General features: G+C 43.9%; 1 protein-coding gene across 3 annotated transcripts in view; it reads right to left on the bottom strand.

The window, feature by feature from the left end:
* Positions 1-27,410, bottom strand: part of KIAA1549L (KIAA1549 like) — a 155,807-nt gene that overhangs the window by 16,913 nt on the left and 111,484 nt on the right. For all 3 annotated transcript variants that reach the window (XM_066583263.1, XM_066583264.1, XM_066583265.1), the window contains 2 exons: positions 23,164-23,296; positions 5,036-5,380 (listed from right to left, as the gene is read on the bottom strand). In XM_066583263.1, the coding sequence (XP_066439360.1) occupies positions 5,036-5,380; positions 23,164-23,296 (478 nt within the window). The remainder of the gene's footprint in view (positions 1-5,035; positions 5,381-23,163; positions 23,297-27,410) is intronic.

The raw sequence follows: 27,410 nt of genomic DNA, 5'->3' as shown, positions 1-27,410 counted from the left end.
TTTTTTTCAGTCCCTGCATCGGGGTTGTCTCGCGCCGAACGGGGGGGGGGGGTTTGAAAAAAAAAAAACCCGTTTCGGCGCGGGACAACCCCTTTAAATAGAGCCAGCTGTCCTCTTTTCCCAGTGTGGACGCAGAAAAACTCCCTCCCCCTTTTTTTCAGCTCCCATAGAAGTCTATAGGAGTTTCCAGTGTATTTCAGCAAAAGATAGGGCTGTAGAAAATCGGTCGACGTTTTTGGTCGCCGATGTGCTATTTTTCCAGACGCTCATCTGAATTAATATATTGGAATCCAATGCTTCAGATGGTCACGATTTTTGGACGCAGCTACAATAGCTGTGTATATACGGTTGTGTGAATGAGACCATAGTGATGTGAAGTGAAGGGAGAACAACTCATGCTTGGGCTCTTTCCCACGTTTTTACGTTTCCACACCTACTCCGAATAAGAGCCTGAAAGTGCGTTTCTCCACGATTACGGCCAGCGTTTTCTCGACCAGTCACACAACCGCGAGTGTCGTTTTTAGCGAAAAAATATGCCGCACCCCGGAAAACCCTCGCTCTGCCAAAAGCCTCGGGATGCCTTCCAGTGCCTATATAGAGGCACCTGTAAGCTTTTCACAGTGTTGAATGCTGCAAAAATTCCTCCCCCTCCCTTCTCTTTCTCTGCTCCCATAGGTGTCTATGGGACCCGCCGTCGCATATTAGCCAAAAGATAGTTCCAGAACTATTTTTTTGGCCACCGTATATACGTCGGACGTATTTCGGTCGCTTATATTCCATCTTTCACGGTGTGGATGTATTTACGCGCCATATAATCGCCCGTGTGAACGAATGCATTGGGAACCAATGCTTCATATGGGTAGCGTATATACGCCGGGGCGTGAAAACTCGGTGTACATGCGCTCGTGGTAAAGAAACCTTATGAACAGAAAGCCACTGCTGCAAGAGTGACAACATACTTTGGTCTATAACTTACACAGATATAAAAAACGGGTATGGTTTTGACAACCACTATTGCAACCCATGTAATTTGCTGCACGGTTGTCACTCTTTGGGAGGCTTGCAACATTATAGTGCTAGGAAGAACTGAGATGGGACTTCCAAGGGGTAAATAAAGCAGCAGGTCCATTGAATTTGCATTAGTAAACTATGACTTTTAACAAGTGCTTTTTACAAAAAGTGATCACATAGTACAATGTACAAAGCAGGAAGGGGTTAATCAGAAAGTAGAATCCCATTTCCTATGCAGTTGGATATGCAGATATATACCTAGGACAAAGCCTCCTGCAATGTAGATCATATGCAAGAATAGAGCAGCCTGGCCGATTTCGGTAACATATCCAGAGTAGCTCGCTGAAACTGTTCTAATTAGCTCTGGGCTATAAGTCGCTTGTCACCCCATTCTGACAGTTTGTGGCTCTCAAAGCGTCTCCACAATGGTCTTATTCTGTCATCATTCATTTTACTCTCCTTTCCGAACTGATTTATATCTTATGTTGTAGAGTAAACAGTCCGATCATCACTACAGACTATACGCTCCACCATCTTTCCCTATATGTATATTGGATATTACATTAGTGTCTATGTGCATTTATACATAAGCATCGATTGTACTTGGAGATGAAGCCAACGAATGGTGCTATATAAAGTTCCACACTCAGCATATAATTTGCATAGTGTATGTTATAGTGAAGGATATAATTGCATATGAACACTACTTTACAGTTTATATAAGATATATACTGTAATCTTCTGGGATTGCCCATCTACTGAGAGCTGATCTCTTTGCAGTGGCCCAGAATGGTACTGCAGGCAAAGTTCGAATTAAATGAGAACTTTGCCTGCAATACCAAACCTGGCCACTGCAGAGAGAACAGAGCTGTGCATTTCCAGCAACACAGCAGCTCTGTAGCCGACACAGCAGCCCAGCCATAAGATGATCAAGGGGGTCATGTGTGGCAGGCCCAGCCAATCAACTATTAATGAGTTATCTGGAGGGTAGGTCATCAATAGTTTCAGAGGTGAACAACTGCTTTAAAGGGAATATGTCATGAGGTTCACGCTGCAGTGTACATACCTGTCCTGGGTTCATGCTGCTCATGGTTTGGACCTTGTGACAGATTCCTTTAAAAAACTTAACCAACTATGTACATACATTACATTACTTTTCTTGTACTGAGTTACAGTCTGTATTATACTCCAGAGCTGCATTCACAACTCTGCTGGTTGTCATTGGAAACAGTAAGCGAGTTTATGGACAGACACAATATCTCGGTTGAGCTCCTATATGCAGTGTGACAGTTAGTTTTTCCTACATTTCCTACAGAGTCTGGGGTAAAGATGACACTTTCCAGGATGGGCATCATCAGAGCAAGCTCTCTGCAGACATAGTGAGAGATTTCAGCACTGAAGCTGAAGAACTGTGAATGCAGATCTGATATATATGGGCTGTAACTCAGGATCAGAAGAAAATAAATAATGCTTGTTGACCACTACACGCCTCTACGACGCAGAGAAGAGATTTCACCCGGTTACCAGAGTCTCAGAGGGGCGCATTACTGGGATGTGAGAAGCTGGATGGTTGTATCGATGAATTGTCTCCCACCAGCCGTTCTGTCCAGACTGTTAGTAGGTGTTGGGACCAGTGGATGTGTGAGGGCACACAAGGCGACCGGGCTCAGGATCCCCCAAAAGACCACGAGTAGAGAGGAGCATCTGACCAGACTGTTAGGGGTGTTGGGACCAGTGGATGTGTGAGGGCACACAAGGTGACAGGCTCAGGATCCCCGACAGACCACCAGTAGAGAGGAACGTCTGGCCAGACTGTTAGGGGTGTTGGGACCAGTGGATGTGTGAGGGCACACAAGGTGATCACGCTCAGGACCCCCCTACAGACCACCAGTAGAGAGGAACGTCTGGCCAGACTGTTAGGGTTGTTGGGACCAGTGGATGTGTGAGGGCACACAAGGTGATCACACTCAGGACGCCCCCGAAAGACCACCAGTAGAGAGGAGAGTCTGACCAGACTGTTAGAAGGTGTTAGAACCAGTGGATGGGGCCGCACAAGGTGACCGGGCTCAGGACCCCCTGAGACCCCGGGCTCAGGACAGTACACTAGTAGAGAGGAGCATCTGACCAGACTGTTAGGAGGTGTTGAGACCAGTGGATGTGTGAGGGCAGACAAGGTGACCGGGCTCAGGATGCCTTCAAAAGAACACCATAGAGAGGATCGTCTGATCGTCCGACAAGCACCAGCAGCTCCAACTGTCTCATTGTCCGCCATCCAGAGACAGTTGGCACCATCGTTACAGATGGTTCTGTCGGAACCATTTCCAGGCGCTAGACTAAAGGACATTTTGTCTCACATTGCCATTGCCTTTGACACCCACCCACCATTGCCTCCGTTTGCAGTGGTGTCGTGAATGATGAAACTGGACCACTACGGAGTGGAACTGGGTTCTTTGCAGCAATGATTCAAGGTTTAATTTGGGCACTCACGATGGGCATGTTCGTGTGGAGACCTAGGGGTGCGAGCCTCAATCCTGCCTTTGCTGTGAGGTGGCACACTGGCCCCTACTGGTGTGGTGGTCTGGGGGGCCATCGCATACGACAGCTGGTCACCCCAAGTAGTGGTATGAGGGACAATGACAGCTCAGCGATATGTTCAGGACATCCTGCAGCCACATCTTGCATCTCATGGCGGCTTCAAAGGGGCACTTTCTAGCAGGATAATGCTCGGCCGCACACACAAGGGTGTCACAGGAATGTCCCCACAACACTGTCACACTTCCATGGTCAACAGATTTATCACCAATAGAAAATGTATGGGACCATCTGGGGCGCAAACTTCGACAGTCTACAAGATTGCACAATCTAGAAACGGAACCTGCATGCCTCCATGTCTGTCCGAATCACATCTTGTATCCAAGCTAGAGGTGGTACAACAGGGTACTAGAGCCTCCATGCCCGCCCATATCACATCTTGTATCCAAGCTAGAGGCGGTACAACAGGGTACTAGAGCCTCCATGCCCTCCTGTATCACATCTTGTATTCAAGCTAGCGGCGGTACAACAGGGTACTAGAGCCTCCATGCCCGCCCATATCACATCTTGTATCCAAGCTAGAGGCGGTACAACAGGGTACTAGAGCCTCCATGCCCTCCTGTATCACATCTTGTATTCAAGCTAGCGGCGGTACAACAGGGTACTAGAGCCTCCATGCCCGCCCATATCACATCTTGTGTTGAAGCTTATATCAACGTTACAATCACACAGAGAAAGTTTAATTCGAATTAGAAACCAAATTGGTCTCCATTTCAGACATTTAACCCTATGATTCCTTCCGAGGGTTCTATCTTAATGCCCTTTCGGCATTTGAGATGGAACCCAAGACGGAAACACACATTGTGTGCAAAAATGCTATGTGAATTCACCCTTCTAAATACTTTTTTGGAAGGCAGTGCCTGTATTTGTACAGACCACTACACTAAAAAAAAAATGGTGAGTGGGCTGGAGCTTTTTGCGGAGAGAAAAATGTTCCCACCCATCAGTGTGCAAGAGGAACTTGGTTCATATAGATTTCATGATGGCAGAATTCAGATACCAAAATGGTCCCCACCACTGGAGGCAGGAAAGCACTGATCACTTACTTAGTTTTGAAGTGGGAATGCTAGAGGCATCCAAAGTTGACCCAGTGCCAGAGTAATGTGGTTGACATGGGTACATTGAAGAAATATTAAAAATTCTCCTAAATGCTTTTTCATAGTCCATACATGGGACTCAATTCAGGACTGTCATCTATGATGAGAAGACATTGACTACCCTAGAGAGGTAAAACTGGAACATGCAACCTTTGTAGTTTTGAAATTTATTATGCTTTGATGTTTTATCTCTTTTTAATTAAACTAATTTTTCCACTCGGAAGAACATGACAGTTATAAATGTCAACGGAAATACCAAATGAAAATAATTATCCCTGGATTTAGCCTGCATAAAATCAAGATGAATCCATTCTATAGACATCGCAGTCACTTACTGGTCTGGGCAGGCTGTACTGATACACCTCCGGCCCATAGGTCGGTACCCACTGCATCCGAGGTCGTGACATTGTGCCGGGAGCACTGGTAACAACTTCCGAATATGGCATATGTTGAACTGAGGCATATGGATCTGCTTGCCGTTTTGGTCCTCCATGCCCCGCAGATGCCAAACTAAAAGCTTCCTCCAACAACATATGCATCTGCTGCCGCACTTCATCAATGGATGGCTGAGAGCTCAGGGTGGAGGTCTCGGAGTGGCCTTTACCTTGACGAGATTTAATATACGTTCTGGCTTGTTTTACCCGATCAATATTTGTTTCTTCTATAATTTCAGGTTCCGTCTAAGAAGAAAGTCAAAAAGTTTTTATGTAATACGCAGGGTGATGTTCAACATACGTCCTACTATAAAATATCCAGAGAACAACATATGTAATATAATAATGAACCTTAAAGAGAATCAACGCCGTCATAGATACTAGTCAAAAGACAGACGTAAGAACCACTGCTAGAGTGATGGACAACTATCGGTTGAACTTTTTGGAGGAGCTAGTCCAATACCAAAAAATGTGATGAAAATTCAATCACATGGGTCGTATTTGATTGATTTTTAATATTCATTACCAGTAATGTTCTCCGACTTTGCATCCAATGAGAAAAAAAGGACAATCCTCCTTCTTTTTTGGGGAGGAGAACTTCCATATTGGCCAGTTTGTTTTATAGGAGGCACTTCTGTATGCTTTGTCTGTTCAGTATCCATGAGATTGGCTGCTAAACTAATGTATAGAGCCAAGTTCAATGATCACCACTTTTGCTTCTCCATCTTCTGGACGACAATGCTAATAGCTTGGTTCATCTTATGAGTCATCTGTCAATCGACTTAAAGACTTTCTTTCATTGCGTTCCCATACATTAATGATGTTACTTGAGCAAAAGTGAAAATAGGATAGACATCTCTTGACAGAGTATCCTAAAATCTTTTTTCTCTTTTTTTTGAAAAGCTGGTCATCTCATGTCACAAGGCTCAGGATATATTGAGTTAAGGAAGGACACATCTGTACTTTCCTGAAGCACAAGGAAGTATAATAGAATAGTACAAGAATGTAGAGCAAACATAGTGTTGTACCATGTTAGCCAGAAAAATCTATGTGATGTTAAATGCTAAAAAAAAGTATTATAGAGGGGATATCTTCATTGGCTAATCAGAAAAAAATGATAAGTCAATCAGACAACAGGATCATGGTCATGATTAAAAGGAATCTGTCATCAATTTCCAGCCTCTTAGCTCCTAAATGATGCGGCCATTTTTCTTTTTTCATTTTAGGTTTTTTTCTCTCCACTTTCAAAAAATCACAACTCTTTATTGATCCATTGACGTAGCTGTCTGAGGGCTTGTTTTTTGTGTGCTGAGTTGTAACATAGTATGTAAGGCCGAAAAAAGGCATATGTCCATCCAGATCAGCCTATTACCCCCTAATGTATTTTTCACTAGTACTAGTTAATGTAACATATAATGTACTGGAAAACTTTTAAAAATTTGTAAGTGGAGTGAAATGGAATAAAAACTAAATTCCACACTGCAGCAAAAATGGCATGATAACTTTATTCTATGGGTCAGTAGGATTAGGACTAGAGATGAGCGAGCGTACTCGGTTCGGGTGTTTTTGCACTCGAGCAGCGCTTTTTCCGAGTAACTGACTACTCGGACGAAAAGATGCGGGGGGCGCCGGGGGTGAGCAGGGGGTTGCAGAGGGGAGTGGGGGGGGGGGGGGGGGAGAGAGACCTCCCCCCTGTTCTCCACTGCTACCCTGCTCCACCACGCCGCCCCCCCCCCCCCCAGCGCCCCTTGAATCTTTTCGTCCGAGTAGTCAGTTACTCGGAAAAAGCGCTGCTCGAGTGCAAAAACACCCGAACCGAGTACGCTCGCTCTTCTCTAATTAGGACGATACCAAATTACATAGTTTTTTTTTTTTTGCTGAACTACTTTTAAAAAATAAAAAAAACCTTTGGAAAAAAAAAAAAGATTAATTTCTGCCACCAACTTCTTACAGCCATAAATTTTAATTTCTTTGTCGAAATAGTTGTGTGAGGGCTTGTTTGTTGCAGGACGTGCTACACTAGATTCTATTGCTACCATTTTGGGGAACATATGACTTTTTGATCGCTTTTTATAAAAAAAATTTCTTAGAGACAGGTAGACCAAACAAGCACAATTCTGACATCATGTATTTTTTTTTTCTGACGACGTTCACCATAAATAATGTGTTAGGCCGGGCTAGCATGGGCGGATTTGATTGGAGATTGCGCAATCACCATCCACGCAGGCGATCCGCGTCATCGCTAAGCAACAGCAGGGGAATACAAATAAACAAAAAAAAGTACTGCACATGACTGCTAGTGAACCGCCGCGCTCATACACAGTACAGTAATAGAATGTACTTAGGGTCGACGGCCTTACTTTGATAGATCAGACATTTACAGATGCAGTTATGCCAAATATGTTTTGAGGTTTTTCGTTTTGAGTTTTTTATTATAAATATGGGTAATGCGTAAGGAAGGGGTTAAACTTTAATACCTTTTATGTTTTCTAATAATTAATAAAACACTTTAAAAAATCTATTTTAGTCCCCATAAGGTACTTGAACTTTCGATTATACCGTAGTATTGCATTATACTCCATCAAGTTCTGACACTCAGTTTATCAAGCCACGCTACAGGCCACAGGTCTCAGAAGGCCCCAGAGTGCCATGGCAACCGAACAGCACCTTGCGATCTAATCACTGGGAGGGTGTTCAGGACTAGAGATTAGCGAGTATACTCGCTAAGGCTAACTACTCGAGCGAGTAGTGCCTTAGCCAAGTATCCTCCCGCTCGTCTCTAAAGATTCGGGGGCCGGCGGGGAGCGGGAAGCGGCGGGGGAGAGCGGAGTGGAGATCTCTCTCTCCCTCTCTCCCCCCCGCTCTCCCCTGCTCACCGCTGCAACTCACCTGTCACCGGTGCCAGCAGCCGAATCTTTAGAGATGAGCGGGAAGATACTCGGCTAAGGCACTACTCGCTCGAGTAATGTGCCTTAGTGAGTATACTCGCTCATCTCTATTCAGGACCCTTGAATATTGATCAGGCCCTTTAAAGGGTTAATGGCCATGTTCAGCGTTCATGCTGATCGTGGCTGTTGTACATGGGTGTCAGCTCTCAAAGACCGCCAGCACTCACACTGTATGGAGGGAGATCGGCTCCCAATTCCGCTCTATACAAACTCGAGCCCCCATGATGTAACTGTACTTCCTGTAGTGTTAAGCGGTTAAACTGCCACAGTGGCAGAATATTAACATACATTTGTTGCCAAAACCTACTTTGTTCGAAACCTACTTTCATCAAACTCAAGGCGCATGCACAAGATTTAGATGCCTCTGTGAATGACGTCTAATACATCCCTATATCACACCATCAACAGCGCTTATTGTTACAGGAGTCTCAGAGTGAAGAGCATGGTTTGTATTGCTTACGGCTCCTTCCTCCCAACTGACCCCTTCTGCTATGGGCATTGGCACTGCAGTTCTGATGCCGCTCGTGTCAGGATGTAGTGTGCATTGGCGTCAAGACATGGTGCAGTGCCTTCAGCAGAGGAGGATCAAGGGGATTGCAATGGTGGCAAGCAAAGTATGCTCAGAACAGTGGGAATGGCGCCGGGACAGAGTGAGAAGAGGTGAGTAATTTTTTTATGGCCTGGTCTGAAGTCTGAAAGGGAACTGAAGCTATATTCATTGTGGGGTCTGATCCAAGGGAGCAGTGCAAAATCTGTATATAAGCCCCCCAGACACCATGAGTCATTTATAATAATGGCGTCTTCTTTTGTGACAGAGGAGCCTTTAGTGTGACTGCTAATTCTGCACCCACTATAGCCAAAGATATTTTGCTAAAAAAAAAACTGCAGTCGTCAAGAGAAATTGCCAAGGCGGTCTGGATTGAATGTAGAAGAAAAGGAAAGTGAGTCACCAGATCAGGAATTTATTCTGTCTCTATCCTTTTCTTTCAAAAAGGGTTTAAATCTCTTTAAATTAGGGCGCTGGGGTTTGTGGGGGCCGGGGGGCGCACCTTGCGTAACCTGCCTAGGGTGTCAAATCACCACCGTCCTTTGGATGGGGGATCTAGGCGAGCCTGCTATGCGAATAAAATAAATTAGGCCAGGGCTGCTGCAAGAGGAGACAGGTGGGTATTAGTATAGTCACTCCAGGGTTACCCTATTTTAAGGAACTAGTTGTTTTTATCTAAAAGTATGCTGAATATTTTCTAATTTATATGGAACCCATCTGACCTGGATTTAACTTCTTGTAGGGAAATATTGTCTTTGAAGAAGGACCAATAAGTTTTACCGCTGGGAGAAGGAAAGTAAAAAGATGAAACTGGGTGTGCGAGTGAGCTTGAGGGTCATAATGAAGTAAGGCAACCCACAGATTGTGGCCAACAACATTAAAAAGGCTATGGACTAAACCATAAATTCTAGACCAGAAGCGGACTATCCGAGGACACGCCCTCCAAGTGTTAAACACCGTTCCTGGGTTTGCACCCTCCGAATCATGAAGAACGGTAGTGAGGCACGTAGTGAACTTATCAAATACCACCTCATGAGCACCTTGTGAGCTCACTCTAAAGGGGTAGTGGTAATGGAACATTTGGAGATCATAAGCCATATTTTGGTCCAGACCAAGGGGTCCCAATGCCGGAACGTAAATCTATTGGGAAATAATGTGAAAGTATGATCACGGTCCGCCATAGAAAAGTATAATGGGTGTTTCAGAAATGGCATTGTATTAGGAAAACATTTTTGGCATAGCGTTTTAAATGTGATAGCGGTGCAGCTCACTTGTGTACGGCCACCACCAAATGTGAACAAGGTACAGCGAAAACGTTACATTTTATGATTGCAACTAAAGAGTTAAACACTTTGCTGTTCTCAGCGGCTTTTCTGGGCCACGCATTGATTTTTTTTGTCCACTGGGAAATTATTAAGTGACCATTTAAACAGTCACAGCTTTCCAATGAGGATTTACTGTTCTGCATACCCTCTCTTACTAGTGACCGCTGTAATATACAGAGCTGCATTAACATAAATGAGCCCAGAGGACACATCACATTAGTGAGTGCCTACATCTTCTGCACTATATGAGCGATAGATAGATAGATAGATAGATAGATAGATAGATAGATAGATAAATAGATATGAGATAGATAGATAGACAGATATGAGATAGATAGATAGATAGATAGATAGATAGATATGAAATAGATAGATAGATAGATAGATAGATAGATAGATAGATAGATATGAGATAGATAGATAGATATGAGATAGACAGATAGATATGAGATAGACAGATATGAGATAGATAGATAGATAAATAGATAGATAGATAGATAGATAGATAGATAGATATGAGATAGACAGATATGAGATAGATAGATAGATAGATAGATAGATAGATAGATAGATAGATAGGAGATAGATATGAAATAGATAGATAGATAGGTATGAGATAGACAGATATGAGATAGATAGATAGATAGATAGAAGAGAGATAGATAGATAGATAGATAGATAGATAGATAGATAGATGAGAGATAGATAGATAGATAGATAGATATGAGAGAGATAGATAGATATGAGATAGATAGATAGATAGATAGACAGGAGATAGATAGATAGATAGATAGATAGATAGATAGATAGATAGATAGATAGATAGATAGATAGATAGATAGATAGATAGATAGATAGATAGATAGATAGATATGAGAGAGATAGATAGATATGAGATAGATAGATAGATAGATAGATAGATAGATAGATAGATAGATAGATAGATAGACAGGAGATAGATAGATAGATAGATAGATATGAGATAGATAGATAGATATGAGATAGATATTAGATAGATAGATAGATAGATGAGATAGATAGATAGATATGGGATATATTTGAGATAGATAGATAGACAGATAGATAGATAGATAGATAGATAGATAGATAGATAGATAGATAGACTATCCTACCAAAAGTAATTGGACACTTGAGCAAGAATCAAAAATAGTATTTATTTACATATGTTAATACTTAGTGGGGCTCCTTTTGTCCTAATAACATCGTATCCTCTCTGTGTCATACTTCATACTAATGCAGGATACAGTTCAGCTGGTATTTCCCTCCATTCATCCTGCAAAAGTCTGGCGGGTTCTCTCAAAGAAGATGCATTGGCCTGTCTACAATGAAGTAAGGAGCATTCTCACTAGACAGTTGAGCAATAGAAAAATGATCTTTAGTGATTAATCATGCTACTCCATCCTTAGATCAAATTGACATATCTGGGTGTGGAGGAGCCTAAGGGAACTTCTTCTGTCTGAGTGTGTTGTACCAACAGATATATGTAAATACAGTGGACGTTCCGTTATGGTCCGGGGATGTTTTACGTGGCATGGTCTTGGTCCATTGGTTGTAGTGACAAAAATCATGAACATGGAGGTGTACCAGACAATAACGTGTTGCTGACAATGTGGCAATACTTTCCGAATGGTCAGCCATACTTCTCATATGGCAACGTGCCATGTCGCAAATCCAATGCTGGTTTACATTGGTTTTACATTGGTTTAAGGATATGAATGTTCCATAATTGGACTGGCCTGTATACAGTCCCACCTGAACATCTTTAGGACAAGCGAAAATGTCAGGTGAGGAAATATGAAAAGCGTCCATCTTCAGAGAACTCGCCAAACATTTGCAGGATGAATGGAGGGAAATACCAGCTGAAATGTTTGAGACGTTAGTAAAAAGTATGGCATGGAGAGTATGCACTGTCATTAGGGCCAAAGGAGCTCCACTAAGTATTAACATATGGAAATAAATACTACATTTGATTCTTGTGTCCAATTACTGTTGGTAGGGTACTTTAGATAGCAGGAAAGGAGCGTTTGATCCATCACCATACTTGTGAAGGGTGATAATTTTGTTCAGATCTGCACCAAATATCTTGATCTGATAGATATCAAATTGTTAGACGTATGCCATTTTTCAAACGACACGTCCTGTGTACCTACAGATCTTGTACACTGTAATATCTCAGCAGGTTTATCTACTCTTATGTCGAAATCCATTGATTGACCAACTCCAACCTGCTGAATCTCTATGCAGGGATACTGAACATAAACAGATTATAATGATATAGTGTCAAGTGATCAAGTTAAGATATGGTTACAGTTAGAAACCAGCATTTGATTGTCTATTCTGCCTCATGTTATTTATTGCGCTTCCATAGAATACCCATAATCTATAGATAGTTTACATGTAGATATAAATCTAATAGAGGCACCATACAGTGTAAGAGCAGATGAATAATCTGCAGACATGGCGGCATACTACACAAGACATTTTAATGATACAAGATCGATGTTGTTTACTGCCTGCGACTCCGACATATAAATTGTCCCATTTCTGCAGTTCCTGGGTTTATAAGATTAATAAGCATCAGCCTGACCTAGTTCCACTGGAAGGTAAAGTGTAAATGGCTGGAAGTGCGCAGAACAGAAAATGGATGGTAAATTCAAAATGTCAAGGATTAATGGGTAACTATATAAAAATCCCAAATCCCAGTGACTCTACACCCTATAGTAGGGAAACTACGGACAGCTGCCATTGTCCAGAGTTTACCAGACCTAAACACCATTGGTAGCATCTAAGCTACGTGATTCCGGTTTCTATGATATTTGCTATAAGGAAAGAATTGGGGAAGGGGCAGCATCCAGCGGCAGTAGTAACTTTACTAGCAATCATAAGGGCACAGATATGGTGTGATTAATTTGCACTGAAAACAACCCCAGATCAGGATGAGTAGAGGAATAAATGCTTAATTAGTCCATGTGAAAGTTTCATTGTCTCTAAATTGGTGTTAGGGGGTCACCAGGCCAGCGTGTTATCTCTGCTATAGATTCCTCATATTATTTACTCTACCATGAAACCTTTTGAAATATTTAGTCCTGTGTTGAGTATCAAAGATGGTTATAAATTTGCACTCCCAAATTCTTCTATGACATTGAGATTTGAAGTTGCCTTTTAAAGGAGATGTCCCGCGCCGAAACGGGTTTTTTTTTTTTTAAACCCCCCCCCGTTCGGCGCGAGACAACCCCGATGCAGGGGTTAAAAAAACCACCCGCACAGCGCTTACCTGAATCCCGGCGGTCCGGCGTCTTCATACTCACCTGCTGAAGATGGCCGCCGGGATCCTCTGTCTTCATGGACCGCAGGGCTTCTGTGCGGTCCATTGCCGATTCCAGCCTCCTGATTGGCTGGAATCGGCACGTGACGGGGCGGAGCTACACGGAGCTACACGGAGCCCCATAGAGAAGAGGAGAAGACCCGGACTGCGCAAGCGCGGCTAATTTGGCCATCGGAGGGCGAAAATTAGTCGGCACCATGGAGACGAGGACGCCAGCAACGGAGCAGGTAAGTATAAAACTTTTTATAACTTCTGTATGGCTCATAATTAATGCACAATGTATATTACAAAGTGCATTATTATGGCCATGCAGAAGTGTATAGACCCACTTGCTGCCTCGGGACATCTCCTTTAATATAGTAATTTTCATATGTTGTATGTTGTGTCTGTGGCTAGAAAAATGCTCAGCGGCAGGTAATTTGATCTTTCTTTCTTTAACCCCTTCATGACATGGCCTATTTTGGCGTTGAGGACCAAGTGATTTTTTGGTATTTTTCCATCTCCATTTTTCAAAAGCCATAACTTTTTTATTTTTCCGTGGACGCGGCCGTATAAGGGCTTGTTTTTTGCGTGGCGAACTGTAGTTTGTATCGATGCCAATTTTGGGTACATAGACTATATTGTAAATTTTTTTTTTTTTTTTTAATGATAGCAGAGAGAGAAAACGCATCAATTCTGCCATAGATTTTTTTTTTTTTTTTTTACAACGTTAATCATGCAGCATAAATGAGACTTTCCATTTTTTCTGCAGACCGGTACGGTTACAACGATACCAAAATTCTAACATTTTTTTTAGGTTTTCCCACTTTTCTGCAATAAAAACCCTTTTTTTTGGAAATCTTTTTTCTATTCTAAATTGCTGCATTCAAAGTCACGTAACTTTTTTATTTTTTGATGTACAGAGCTCTATGAGGGCTTATTTTTTGCGAGTCGAGCTGTAGATTTTATTGGTACCATTTTGGCGTACATACGACTTTTTTGATCACTTTTATTGCGTTTTTAATGAGGCAAAATGCTAAAAATGAGCATTTTGCCTCAGTTTTTTAGCTTTTTTTTAGCGTTTTTTTCGGTGCACAGTCAAAAGCATGTGCAACTTATTGTACGCATCGTTACGGACGCGACAATACCAAATATGTGGGGTTTTATTTTTTTTTTACCTTTTTTTATGCTAATCTGAGAAAAAGCATAAAAAATGTTTTTTTTACTCTTTTTTTTTACATTTTTTTTAATTCATTTTTTAAATCTTTCTTTTTTTTACACTGTTTGTGTCCCTCTGAGGGACTTTAATCACTGCCCTGATGATCGCTGTCATAAGGCATGGCAGAGCTACTGCTCTCCCATGCCTTATCGCTCATACAGCGATCTCAGGCATAGGCAATACAGGACGCCAGTGTCTGGCGTCCTGTTGCCATGGTGACAGGCCGGGCTCTCGCGATGACATCGCGAGTTTCGGCCGGAGACACAGAGGGAGCCGCGCTCCCGCTGTGAACTCTTCCCCTGCCGCGATCTACTTAGATCGCGGCAGGGAAGGGGTTAAAAGTGGCGGGCGCATCTCCGATGTCCCCCCGCTGCTGCAGCGAGACGCCGGCTGTGACTGACAGCCGGCTCCCGCTGCGGGATAGCGCTGGATCATATGTGATCCCGCGCTATCTCCAGGACGTAAGTTTACGCCCTGTTGCGGGAAGTACCCCGCTCCCAGGACGTAAACTTACGCCCTGCAGCGGGAATGGGTTAATTGTGTGGCGATGAGATCTCGTGCTTGCTTCAAGTTTTTGTCTTGTTTTTCCAACATAAAGGGCCCCAACAAGACATTGACTGCACAGGATTAGGTATACAACATTGGACGTGACACATGTCCATGGGGATTTGTATCCTGTCCGCGGTCCGTACATGTGAGCAGGTCTTACAGCTCATTACATTGCAGGGATAAGTTCCTTTTTGTGTATCGGAGGGCAATACACTCCTAATCATAAAGAACTTCAAATCTGGAGGTTGCCTGAAACATGGGAGTGGAGAGTCCAGGAATATGGTTTTCAGATGGTCATCCTTGTGTAGGGTATGATGGAGTTTCCTTCCAGTTTTTCCTTAGTACCTCTAGCTGTGACTTGTAGGTCACTACTAGAGGTACACAATCGTTTCCTTCCTTCTCCATGTATTGGAGTAGTTGACTTCTGGGTATCCTGATGCCTCTGGTGATCTGATCATCAATTGAGGTGGGATGGTAGCCCTAATTTAAAAAGCTCTTTTTAAGATGGTATAAATGTTCATCCCTGTCTGTAGGGCTAGAGCAGATCTGGTTGTAGGAGATGGCCTGGCTGTAGACAATGGACCTTTTAATGTATTTTGGGGTGGAAACTATCCCATCTGAGGTATGTGGGCCGATCAATGGGTTTTCCGTACAAGGATGCCTGTATTGAGTAAAATTTTTATGGTGGTGTCCAAAAAGTTGACTTCTGTATACAAGTATCTTAATGTCAGGTTTATGGTGGGGTGGAATGCATTGAATCTCTTTTATTAGTTCTTGTTCGGTGTTGGTCCAGATGATCATGATGTCATCAATGTAACGGAAGTAGGTCAATGGTTTGCTGGAGCAGGAGGCCAGAAACGTACTCTCCAGTTTTGCCATTAAAAAGGTTGGCATATTGCGGTGCCACTTTACTGCCCTTGGCGGCTCTGTTGAGTTGAAGGTATGTCTCTTTGCCAAAGGAGAAATAGCTGTGTGTAAGGATGAATCTTGTGAGTTGTAACACCGATTCAGAGGCAACTCCATTGGCCCCAAGGTATGCCTGGCAGGCGGTCAGTCCACCCTTGCATGGGGTGTTGAAATATAAGGATTCCACATCCATGGTGGCCAGGATGGAATCGATTTAAGACAAATTATTAAAACAAATAGTTTTTGTAAAGAATAAAGATAAATGAAAGACTAGAAAAATAAGTGAGCTTTATTATCTTACAGAAAGTATTCGAAATGACCACAGTCAGCAGCTGTATATAGAGGTACAGGGTCAAGTAATGCGGAATGGAAGGCATGTAGCATTTTTGGGGTCACCGTTTTGCAGGTCACTAATATTTGTCTCTCCAGTTTTCCAACATCACAAAGTGCTGCGGGATATCCATCGTAGACAACTGCCTTAACGGGAAAATCCAGAGGGTAAAATCTGGGGAATGTGATAGACAAGGAATAGGGCCATGTTGTCCACTCTAGCGGGCTCCAAAACCAGGCAGTTGGGCATTGATGCACATCTCCCAGAATGAGGTGGAGCGCCATCATGCCTTTTCGTCTACCACCATTTTTAGAATGCTCCGATAAGTCAGCATTCAGGATGCCGTCGATCAAAAAGGGAGCAAGGAGCTCCTTACCCCGAATTTGACACTAGATGTTTAAGGCAAAACACTTGCGTTGTGTTGTCTCTTATTGTAGATTACCCCCCTTCCCCTTGCATCATGTATTGCAATATGATTCATCTAGATTTCCTTTGTGATTTCCATTTTGATCTGACGTTAGATTTACCGTGCGATGGTCACAGGACCCTTCAGCAGACTGATTTATTTTATTATACTGATTGCATTATTTAATATGTGCCATTTTTCAATTGCCACCAATAAATCAATGCATTGTTATGCTAATTTGTCTTACATTGATTCCCTTCTCTTACTTTAGCGCTTGAACAAGCAGCCGCACACACATACCCTCATGCAATGCAAGAAAGGTCTCTTTTTACCCCTGGACAGATATCACTATATATGTATGTAGAGTATGTAAGTGGAGCTGAAGAAAGGTTCACAGCTGATATGTCTACTCACAAAGGTGGATCTAGTCTTTAACCCTTTCCAATCCAATTTGTATCCTGGTTTTCCTAGGGGGCTTACTCTGTTTCTGCCATTATACAACGGCACTATCTGCTGGCTGAAGCCAGTACTGCATGAGGTGACACGTTGGATAGGCTCCGACAGCAGAGAGGCTGGCAATCTACAGTAAGAGAACCCTGATGGACGTCTACCAACATCGGAGCTGTACAGCCTTAAATCATAATGTCTTCAGAGGTCAGACAGTGGATTGGAAAGGGTTAAATGGTTAAGATACTCTGTCAACTAAACAGCCCGAACTGAGGCAATGGTGCAGAGCATGTAGATCAGGGGTGTCAAACTCATTTTCACTGAGGGCCACATCAGCATTATGGTTGCCTTTGAAGGGCCATTTGTAATTGTAAGACTGTATTATAAAGGATATATTAAAAATATAGGGGCTGTGGGGGAGTCCAGAAAAATTGGGGCACAAGTTCCCCAACACAGACACTTGACTCTAAACTTCCAGTTAGTCCGAGGAAAGGAAAAATGATGGGCATTAGCAAATCTGGTGAAAGGTTCCCCAACAATTCCTTAGGGCACAGCCCTTACTCACAGGGTTAAGCAGCAGTATAACACAACACCCTCTCTGATCTGTGCAGCAGGTTCACAGGATATGGGCAGGCAGGCTAAAACAGACTGTCCTCTCAACCAGCGAGAACCAGCTGGATGTACAAACCGCCTCAGAGTATGAGCCCAGCAAACAGTGCTGTACTGCAGGATAGGTTCAATGGGAGAAGCAGACAGGGGAGTGGGCGCCAAAGCCACCGAGGGGCTGTGGTAACATCCACAGCACTTAGTTCTCATGCACCTGATATTGCAGTGTAGGACCAAGCCTAGGACCCTCCAATCTAGAAGAGGCTCTTTTGCATCCGGACCTCGTAGGCTGCATAAAATGATGTGGCGGACCAGATTCAGCCCGCGGACCTTTAGTTTGACACGTGATATAGATGCTATGTTGCTCATGACAAGAGGGAATCAATTGAATAACACTATCCACTCTTCCTTACACCCCCTAATGGCTGGCATACATGTACATCAATAACATGCGCCACGATACGATGCACATCTTTAAAGGAGATGTCTCGAGGAAGCAGTTAATTTTTTTTTTTGCCCAGTCCCCCCCATTAAACACACATTATTAAGCCCCCCTGTAAATGACATTTCTAGCTGGTTCGTACTTACCGTTCCAGCGTTTCAGCAAGTTATAAAAGTTTCCTCAAGATGGCCGCCGGCTCTTTCCCCGTCGCTCGCTGCAGCCCGACGTGCGCGCTCCCGAGACGCCGCCAGCTGTGTCTCCATGGCAACCGGACGCATCGCAGCCGCCGACCAGACAGCAGGTAACCGGCGCTAGCCCCCGGCTCCCCAGCGCTAGCTCCCCCGGCGCAGCGACAGCCCCCCCGGCCTAGCGCTAGCTCCCCCGGCGCAGCGACAGCCCCCCCGGCCTAGCGACAGCCCCCCCGGCCTAGCGCTAGCTCCCCCGGCGCAGCGACAGCCCCCCCGGCCTAGCGACAGCCCCCCCGGCCTAGCGACAGCCCCCCCGGCCTAGCGCTAGCTCCCCCGGCGCAGCGACAGCCCCCCCGGCCTAGCGACAGCTCCCCCGGCCTAGCGACAGCCCCCCCGGCCTAGCGCTAGCTCCCCCGGCGCAGCGACAGCCCCCCCGGCCTAGCGACAGCCCCCCCGGCCTAGCGCTAGCTCCCCCGGCGCAGCGACAGCCCCCCCGGCCTAGCGACAGCCCCCCCGGCCTAGCGACAGCCCCCCCGGCCTAGCGCTAGCTCCCCCGGCGCAGCGACAGCCCCCCCGGCCTAGCGCTAGCTCCCCCGGCCTAGCGACAGCCCCCCCGGCCTAGCGACAGCTCCCCCGGCCTAGCGACAGCTCCCCCGGCCTAGCGACAGCTCCCCCGGCGCAGCGACAGCCCCCCCCATCGCAGCGACAGCCCCCCCGGCCTAGCGCTAGCCCCCCCGGCCTAGCGCTAGCTCCCCCGGCGCAGCGGCAGCCCCCCCGGCGCAGCGGCAGCCCCCCCCCCCCGGCGCAGCCCGGCGCAGCGGCAGCCCCCCCCCGACCCATCACTTACCTGGGAGGCTTCTCGGGGCTGCTGGGCTGGGCTGGGCTGGTCTTCTCCGCTGGGCAGCTCCAGTTTCTGCACCTTCCTCTAACAGAGGATGGTGCAGAATGGCCGCTTCAGCGCGCTCCCGAGCAGTGACAGCTCGTCTGCGCATGCGCAGAAGAGCTGTAGCGGGGAGCACACTGAAGCGTCTCGTGCTGAATGGAGAAGACCGGACTGCGCAAGCGCGTCTAAAAAAGCCAGCCGCCGGCGAATTTAGACGGAACCATGGAGACGAGGACGCTAGCAACGGAGCAGGTAAGTGGAATAACTTCTGTATGGCTCATATTTAATGCACAATGTACATTACAAAGTGCATTAATATGGCCATACGGAAGTGTATAACCCCACTTGGTTTCGCGAGACCACCCCTTTAATAAATGAGGTGCATTTTATGACTCCTAGTAGCGATGCCCCCTTTTTTTAATACAGTTTTCAAAAAACACTAGTGCTGCATAGTAGGAACTCCACTTTTCTGGAACAATTGCAAGAGATTTATCACGCATTTTGCTTCTTACAGCTCTCTCCTTATGTTACAATACTATCGTTTTCCCTACAGGTCAGACTATATGACAATGTGGCCCTTGGACTAAAATGAGATGCGCAAACATGTAGTATAGAGAGACTACAAAAATATAATAGATTGCAATACTGAACTATTGCAGTATATGGTATAAGCCAGTGTTCCCCAACTCCAGTCCTCAGGGACCGCCAACAGGTCATGTTTTCAGAATATCCTCAGTGTTGCACAGGTGACGTAATTATTGTCGGTGTCTCAGACATTACCACAGGTGTTCTTACTATAGGAGATCCTGAAAACATGACCTGTTGGTGGTCCCTGAGGACTGGAGTTGGGGACCCCTGGTATAAGCGATCAAAGGATTGCAAGTTCAAGTTCCCTATAGGAACTAAAAAAAATAACAAGTAAAAAAAAATAATGATTATTGTTAAAAAATAAAGAATATTAAAATTAAAAAAAATCTTTTCCTTTATTTATCATGAAAAAACCAAAACATATTTGGTATTGCCACATTCACCCAATCAGATCTACCAAAATAATGCATTGTTAATCAGGAAGGGTGAACGTCATCAGAAAAAAATACTCAATGTCAGAACTGCGTTTTATTGATCACACCAATCTCTAAGAAAAAATGTATAAAAAAAAGCGATCAAAAGTTGAATATGCTCCAAAATGTATTAATAGAAACCACAGGTTCTCCTGAAAAAAAAAAACAAGCCCTCACACAACTATATCCATGGAAAGATATACAGTTATTTTAGTCAGAAGGTGGCAAGAAGAATAACTTTTTGAAATAATATTTAATTTTTTTAAATTAGTATACAAAAAAAATCCCCATATATTTGGTATCGCAGTAATCGTTCTGACCCACAGAATAATGCTATGATGCCATTTTTGCAGCAGAGTGTACGCTGTAAAAACAAGTCTCCCCAAAAGATGGCGAAATTGCATATTTTTCATCTTATTCCACTTTTTAAAGTTTTTCAGTGCATGATATTGTACATTAAATAGTAGCACAGAAAAATACAACCGCAAAAAACAAGCCCTCATACAGTTATTGCGACGGAAAAATGAAAAGTTATAATTGTTTTTAAAGTGGGGAGAAGGAGAAACCAAAAATGGTAAATAAAGAAGGTCTGCGTCATTAAGGGGTTAAGAAGTAGAGGATAGCTGAAAGGGAATGTAACTGCAGAATCAGACTACACAGGGTTTGTTTGTCGTCTGTTACCGTGGAAACACATAGCTTTGCATATGAGCTGTAGATGTAAAGCTCAACTGTAGTATCTATGGAACTCTGATATACCTCTTAACCCCTTGAGTGGCGGGTTTCCTACCACCCTGTCGTGCCCACCAGGGCAGGTTTTTTAAAATGGTCTAATCATTTAATTTCAACTAATTTTGCAGTTGCGTCTCAAGAGCCATAACTTTCTCATTTTTCCATTGACCAGGCCATATGAGGGCTTGTTTTTTGCGGGACAAGTGATTTTTTAAACAGGGGGGAGGAAAAAAAGAAATGGGGAAAAAAGAAAAAAAGGGGCCATGTCATTAAGGGGTTAAATAATGCATGAACTTCCTTCTCTGGGTCATTACGACGCACACGGATACCACATGTGTCATTTGATTTTTGATTTTTTACCAAGTAAAGGGAGACAAGTGTTTTTATAATTTTTTAAATAATTTTTTACTTTTTTATTTTTTATTTTTGTCCCTTTAGGGGACTTCCACAGGGACCCATCAGGACCCCTGATCACATTCCGGGGGTCCGATGGTCCCTTTACATGCTGCAGTGACAGCCCTTTACATGCTGCAGTCACATAGACTGCAGCATGTATAGGGTTAACACAGCAGAGATCGGAGGTTTTCTCTGATCTCTGCTGTAAGAGCTAGTACCTAGCTGTCCTCTGACAGCCAAGCACCAAGCTCTCCCTGCCACTGAGACCATCGGCTTGCTTCTGACAATATGTCTGACAATACGATATGTCGGCAACCTGTAAACAAAGCAGGAGGTTGCCGACATATCGGCAATATCTTCTGCTGGTTTTTCAAAGTCCTGCACTGCTCTATGTGGGTCTGTGCAGGCAGAGCACACTGTCACAGCTTGTGGCATTGTGCTCTGCAGCTCCCATAGTGATACATAGCCCGGAAATCTTCCGGGCTATGTCGCTATGAGCAGTCGAGCTCGTCCCGGAAAATTTCCGGGCGTGCCACTCAAGGGGTTAAATGAGAAGTATTAATATAGACATCTCTGCACACTGTACTCCATCTAGGGCACATCTGATGTCATGTAAGTCACATCACTGAGATAATCTTGTGAATGATGTAAGGAGTATTGTAATGTCCTCTATTGCACACTATGGTTTTTGTACCTTAATTTCATCCAAGTAAGAATCAATTATTTTGTGAGCCTAACTGACAGCGGAGAATCGCAGCAATTCGCAGCATGCTGCAATTTGCCATCCGCGAGTGGAGAATCGCTATGGTTCTCCGCTCTTGGACAGGGGGGCTGGGCTTTCCATAGCAATACTATGGAAAGCGTGCACTGCATTCCCCGCGGCCGAATTATCGACGTGGGGAACGCAATGCAATAACACTCGTGGACAGGCAGCCTTAGTGGTCAGTGCGAGAGCTGCAAGATGTTAAGATGTTTTTGCAATATACATAGAGATATGGGGGGAAAAAATCAACAAAAATGGTTACAAATATGTTAAAAACGTGATTTAAGCAATAGGTCATTTTTGGATGGCACAATCGCTTTTTTTATAGACAATTTTTTAAGCTCCTGGACCCTTGTGCAAAATCGGTCTCCAATGGTCACATATCATGTATAGTACTAGTTTTCTCATAGAGGGAAATAAAGAGAACTTATGGACCCTCTCTGTCACTAGGGCCCTCATAAAACTGCCAGAACTAATGATATAAGACCATGAATTGTATGAAGTCTTCCATCAAGCATTTTACAATTCCATTCGCCCATTTCTGAGTTAATTTGTTCTCCTCTAGAGGGAATACATTCCTGCAAATAGTCTTGACTGAAAAATCTCCTATTTTGTGTCTACCGCTTCTATGCAAATCTATGTGTTTCCATGGCTACAGACTACAAACAAACCTGTGTAGTCTGATCCTGCAAGCAGATGCTATGTTAGCAAGAAGTAAGTGACAGATGAGAAGGAGCATGACTGCAGGATCAGACTCCACAGGGGATGTTTGTAGTTTGTAAACATGGAAATAGATGTTTGCATAGGAGATGTTGTCGCAAAAAGGTAGAAGCTTTTTAATCGAGATTATATGTAAAGTTACTTCATTTTTTTCATTTTTCTTACACTTTAATACAGCAACACAACAGTCAATATATTTTACTTCGTAGAAAAAATAAATCTCCAGTATTAAACTCACATCATAACCGCTGTTCCTAATTCCCCGCCTAGGTCTTTCCCGGGTCACAAGAAGATCCATTTCAGTTTCCCCTGGGCTTGGGCTATTAAGAGACTGCCGACTTCGATATGGATGGTTCTTCATGGAGCTTTGCCTATATATAAAACGGTAAACGGTCAATGAAGTAAAAATCGAATACACTCCACATTGAAATTGGAACGCCAAAAGGAAAAGTCGCTCATTTATAGAAATCGCTAGATATGCTAATGATATGCAAAATGGACACAAAATATTAAAAACATTTCCATTTCTTCAGTATCGAGTATGAGCGCCACGTACAGGATTATACGCACTTACTCGCCTTGGCATGCTATCAATGAGGTTATTAATGGTTGTCTGAAGAATGTTCTGCCACGCTGAATGCACTTGGGCATGCAAATCATCAAGAGGCGCTGCTGGCAGTAACCTTTACAGTTGCCGACCAATGATGTCCCAGATATGCTTGGAGACAAGTCCGGAGATGCTGCATGTCATGGTAGCACGTTTAGGCCTCACAGGCTGCTCACAGTTTCGCAAGTGTTGTTGTGTTGAAAAATGGCTCCTGGGACACTTTGGAGAAATAGCCGAACCACTGGTTCCATGACCAAATCGAGATACCTCTGAGCTGTTAGTGTACCTGGAATGAAGGCTAGAAGGGTCTGGCTATGGACATTATGCTACCTCACATCAAAATCCTGGAAGTAGGACTGGTTTGAGATTCCTTCATGAAGGCCTCTTCATGGCGTGGTCTCCAGACCAATCTCCAGTTATCACTGCATCCCAGACAAAAGCAGGACTCATTGCTGAAGAGGACAGACCTCCATGCCAACCTCCACTGCTGTTTCGCTGTGACCCATGCTGGCCTTTGAGAGTGGTGGTGTGAAATCAACAGATGACCTGTTGTTGGACGTCTGGCTCGTAGCCCAATCTCGTGCTAGCACCTTCTGATGGCTTGTGTAGACAGTGTTGGACGCCCTCGGCTCGGGATGTGACGTCCAATTTTACTCACAGTACAGAAGAAATCTCTAATTAATCTCATGATCCGTCCGTGCAGAGGTTCGCCTCTGTGCCCTTCTTGCTGTCATTTAAGTTCATCGTTGTTCTCCCAACCATAGGGACACACAACGTTGAACAGTGCTGCCAGACTGATATACCAAGGTCTCTCAGTTCTAGGATACTGTCCCTCTTAGTTTCAACAAGACGTGATAACTGGCACACCAATGACCAGGAAACAATGCAATATCCTACCCCAGGACTGTATGCAATTTTTGAGGTTTCATGCGGTTGAAAAAAACTTGCTTTCAATTTGGCTTTGATACTATTGAAGCCCCTCCCACATGCCACAGACTGAAGCTAGGTGCTTGAAAATGTGATCCTTTGCATATCTTAGCAAAACCTTCAACTTCCTTGATTTGCATAACCTTAGGACTTTTCCTTCTAGGTGTTGCAATTTCAATGTTGAGGTGTGTATATGCAGTACAAACAAATACAGATTCAGTATGTATGAAAAGTCCAACACAAACTTCCAAAGTTAAATTTCCCCACCCTTCACAGTGGTTCATCCTGTATTTATGTTACAAGATTGATTCTGATGCTGTATTTATGCACTGAGCTTGGTTCTGGTGCTATATTAAAGGGGTTGTCCCGCGCCGAAACGGGTTTTTTTTTTTTTCAACCCCCCCCCCGTTCGGCGCGAGACAACCCCGATGCAGGGAGGTAAAGAAAGCTCACCGGAGCGCTTACCTTAATCCCCGCGCTCCGGTGACTTCTCTACTCACCGCTGAAGATGGCCTCTTCCTCCGTGGACCGCAGCTCTTCTGTGCGGTCCACTGCCGATTCCAGCCTCCTGATTGGCTGGAATCGGCACGTGACGGGGCGGAGCTACACGGAGCTACACGGAGCCCCATAGAAGACTGCAGAAGACCCGGACTGCGCAAGCGCGGCTAATTTGGCCATCGGAGGCCAAAAATTAGTCGGCTCCATGGAGACGAGGACGCTAGCAACGGAGCAGGTAAGTAAAAAACTTTTTATAACTTCTGTATGGCTCATAATTAATGCACAATGTACATTACAAAGTGCATTATTATGGCCATACAGAAGTGTATAGACCCACTTGCTGCCTCGGGACATCTCCTTTAATGTAAAAAGCTTGGTTCTGGTGCTGTATCGATTTTTTAAGCTTGTTTTTGGTGCTGTATTTTTGTTATGAGCTTGGTTCTTGTGCTGTACTTATGTTATAAGTTTGTTCTGGGGCTGCATTTATGTACTGAACTTGATTTGGGGGTTGCATTTATGTTATGAGAATTTTTCTGGAATTGGATCTATGTACTAAGGTTGGTTCATCCTGTATTCATGTTATGAGTTTGGTTCTGGTGCTGTATTTAGGTTATGAGCTTGGTCCTGGTGCTGTATTTATGTTATGAGCTTGGTTTTGGTGCTGTATTTATGTTACGAGCTTTGTATTGGTGTTATATTTATGTTATAAGCTTGGCTCTTGTGCTAAACTTATGTTATAAGTTTGTTTTGGTGCTGCATTTATGCACTGAACTTCATTTGGGGGTTACATTTAGGGTATAAGAATGGTTCTGGTATTGGATTTATGTACTAAGGTTGGTTCATCCTATATTTACGCTATGAGTTTGGTTCTGGTCCTGTATTTATTTACGTGTTCTCAGCCCCAACAATCCAGCACTGCAGCTCCACAATTTTTAAAGTCTCTGTTGATAGAGGAAGCCAGGTGACCGCTGCCTACCAATCAGAAGCTGCAGCGTCGCCACCCATTCTCCTAGTATCAGCACTCATATCCTGGATGCCATGATGCTAGGATCATGGTGATGCTGCGGCCTCTGATTGGCACGCAGCGGTTACTTGACTTCCACTGTCAGTAGAGACTGGAGGAATTGCATGGCTGCAGTGTTGGATCACTGGGGCTGAGGATGGGTGAGTACCCTGACTTTCATTGTTTTCAGACATTTGGCACTAATTTTCAAATATGACTTTGTAACCAGACAACCCCTTTAATTTTGTGTCTATGCAGGGCAAATTGGAGCTTCCACGAATATAAAGATATATTAGGAAATTAATCAGTGGAGGATTTTTTAACTAGAAGGACCCAAAAGAACATGAAAAAAGATTTGCTTTATGCCAGTATGTATCTTACATTGGCTAAAAGTCCCTGTATTGACTCAGGTCAGAAACGCTATCTTTTCTCCTTAGGGAGAGCAACTATACTATAAACTAAGTGAGGAGACTCAAATAGCCATGCACGCTCCTCTGGGTAATATGCAAATAAGGGAGATGGAAGAAACCCTCCACAGTGCCACCTATTGAAAGGCAGCATTCCTTCAAGCCAAAGTCAGACTTTTTATACAAGCCTAGTTACAATGACTGGGATGTAACAAGGCTTGTATAAAAAGTCTGACTTTGGCTTGAAGGAATGCTGCCTTTCAATAGGCGGCACTGTGGAGGATTTATTCCATCTCCCTTATTTGCATTGACCAAGTATTGATTCCTTTACATTGTCAAGAAATCTCCTTGACGTGTTAAATAACTAAGCCCTCCTATGAGCCGGCTGTAATTTTAAATAACCTCGCTGCCGTTTCTGAAAAGCGTCACACAGTTCTCTCTCTATGTGACTATATTAATTCTTATTGACGGGTTAATTAGCTATATTTCACTCTACACTGGCGGCTATATAGCTCCCGGACAGCTGCCTGCCTTTTGTCACAGAAACTGAAATCTGGACAATGGAAAATGCAAGAGTAAAAGGGAACAACAAAGACGAGAATCCATTAGTGCAAAAATCACGATTCTACCTGTAGATAATCTTACAATAAAGCTATTGTTCAACCTATGGAATTTACTATTTTAATGTAGTTTTAAAGAAATCCTAAAAATAACACAGGATTTTCCTGATTTGCTTTTATGGCGTTTTGCTGATAGTCTCGTTATGGAATTGCATTAGCGCCATATAGGTTAAGTGGAGGCAGAATGCTGGAGCATAGATTCATATTTCTACTTTCATTGTCTTTTAGTATCACCACTCTGGATCTGGATTTTACCCATCTGCAAAATGCCAACAGGGAAAATTCTCAAATATCCCTCATCTCTAGCACCAATGTATTGTTCTCCTTGCTGCCTGCTGTATGCCCATTTTGCTTTTCTCTCACCCAGGGGCGTAAGTAAAGACTCAGGGGCCCTGATGTAAAAGCTGAGCTGGGGCCCCCCCT

This window comes from Eleutherodactylus coqui, chromosome 11, assembly GCF_035609145.1.
Source record: "Eleutherodactylus coqui strain aEleCoq1 chromosome 11, aEleCoq1.hap1, whole genome shotgun sequence".
NCBI lineage: Eukaryota > Metazoa > Chordata > Amphibia > Anura > Eleutherodactylidae > Eleutherodactylus > Eleutherodactylus coqui.
This window is presented reverse-complemented; position numbering and strand designations above follow the sequence as displayed.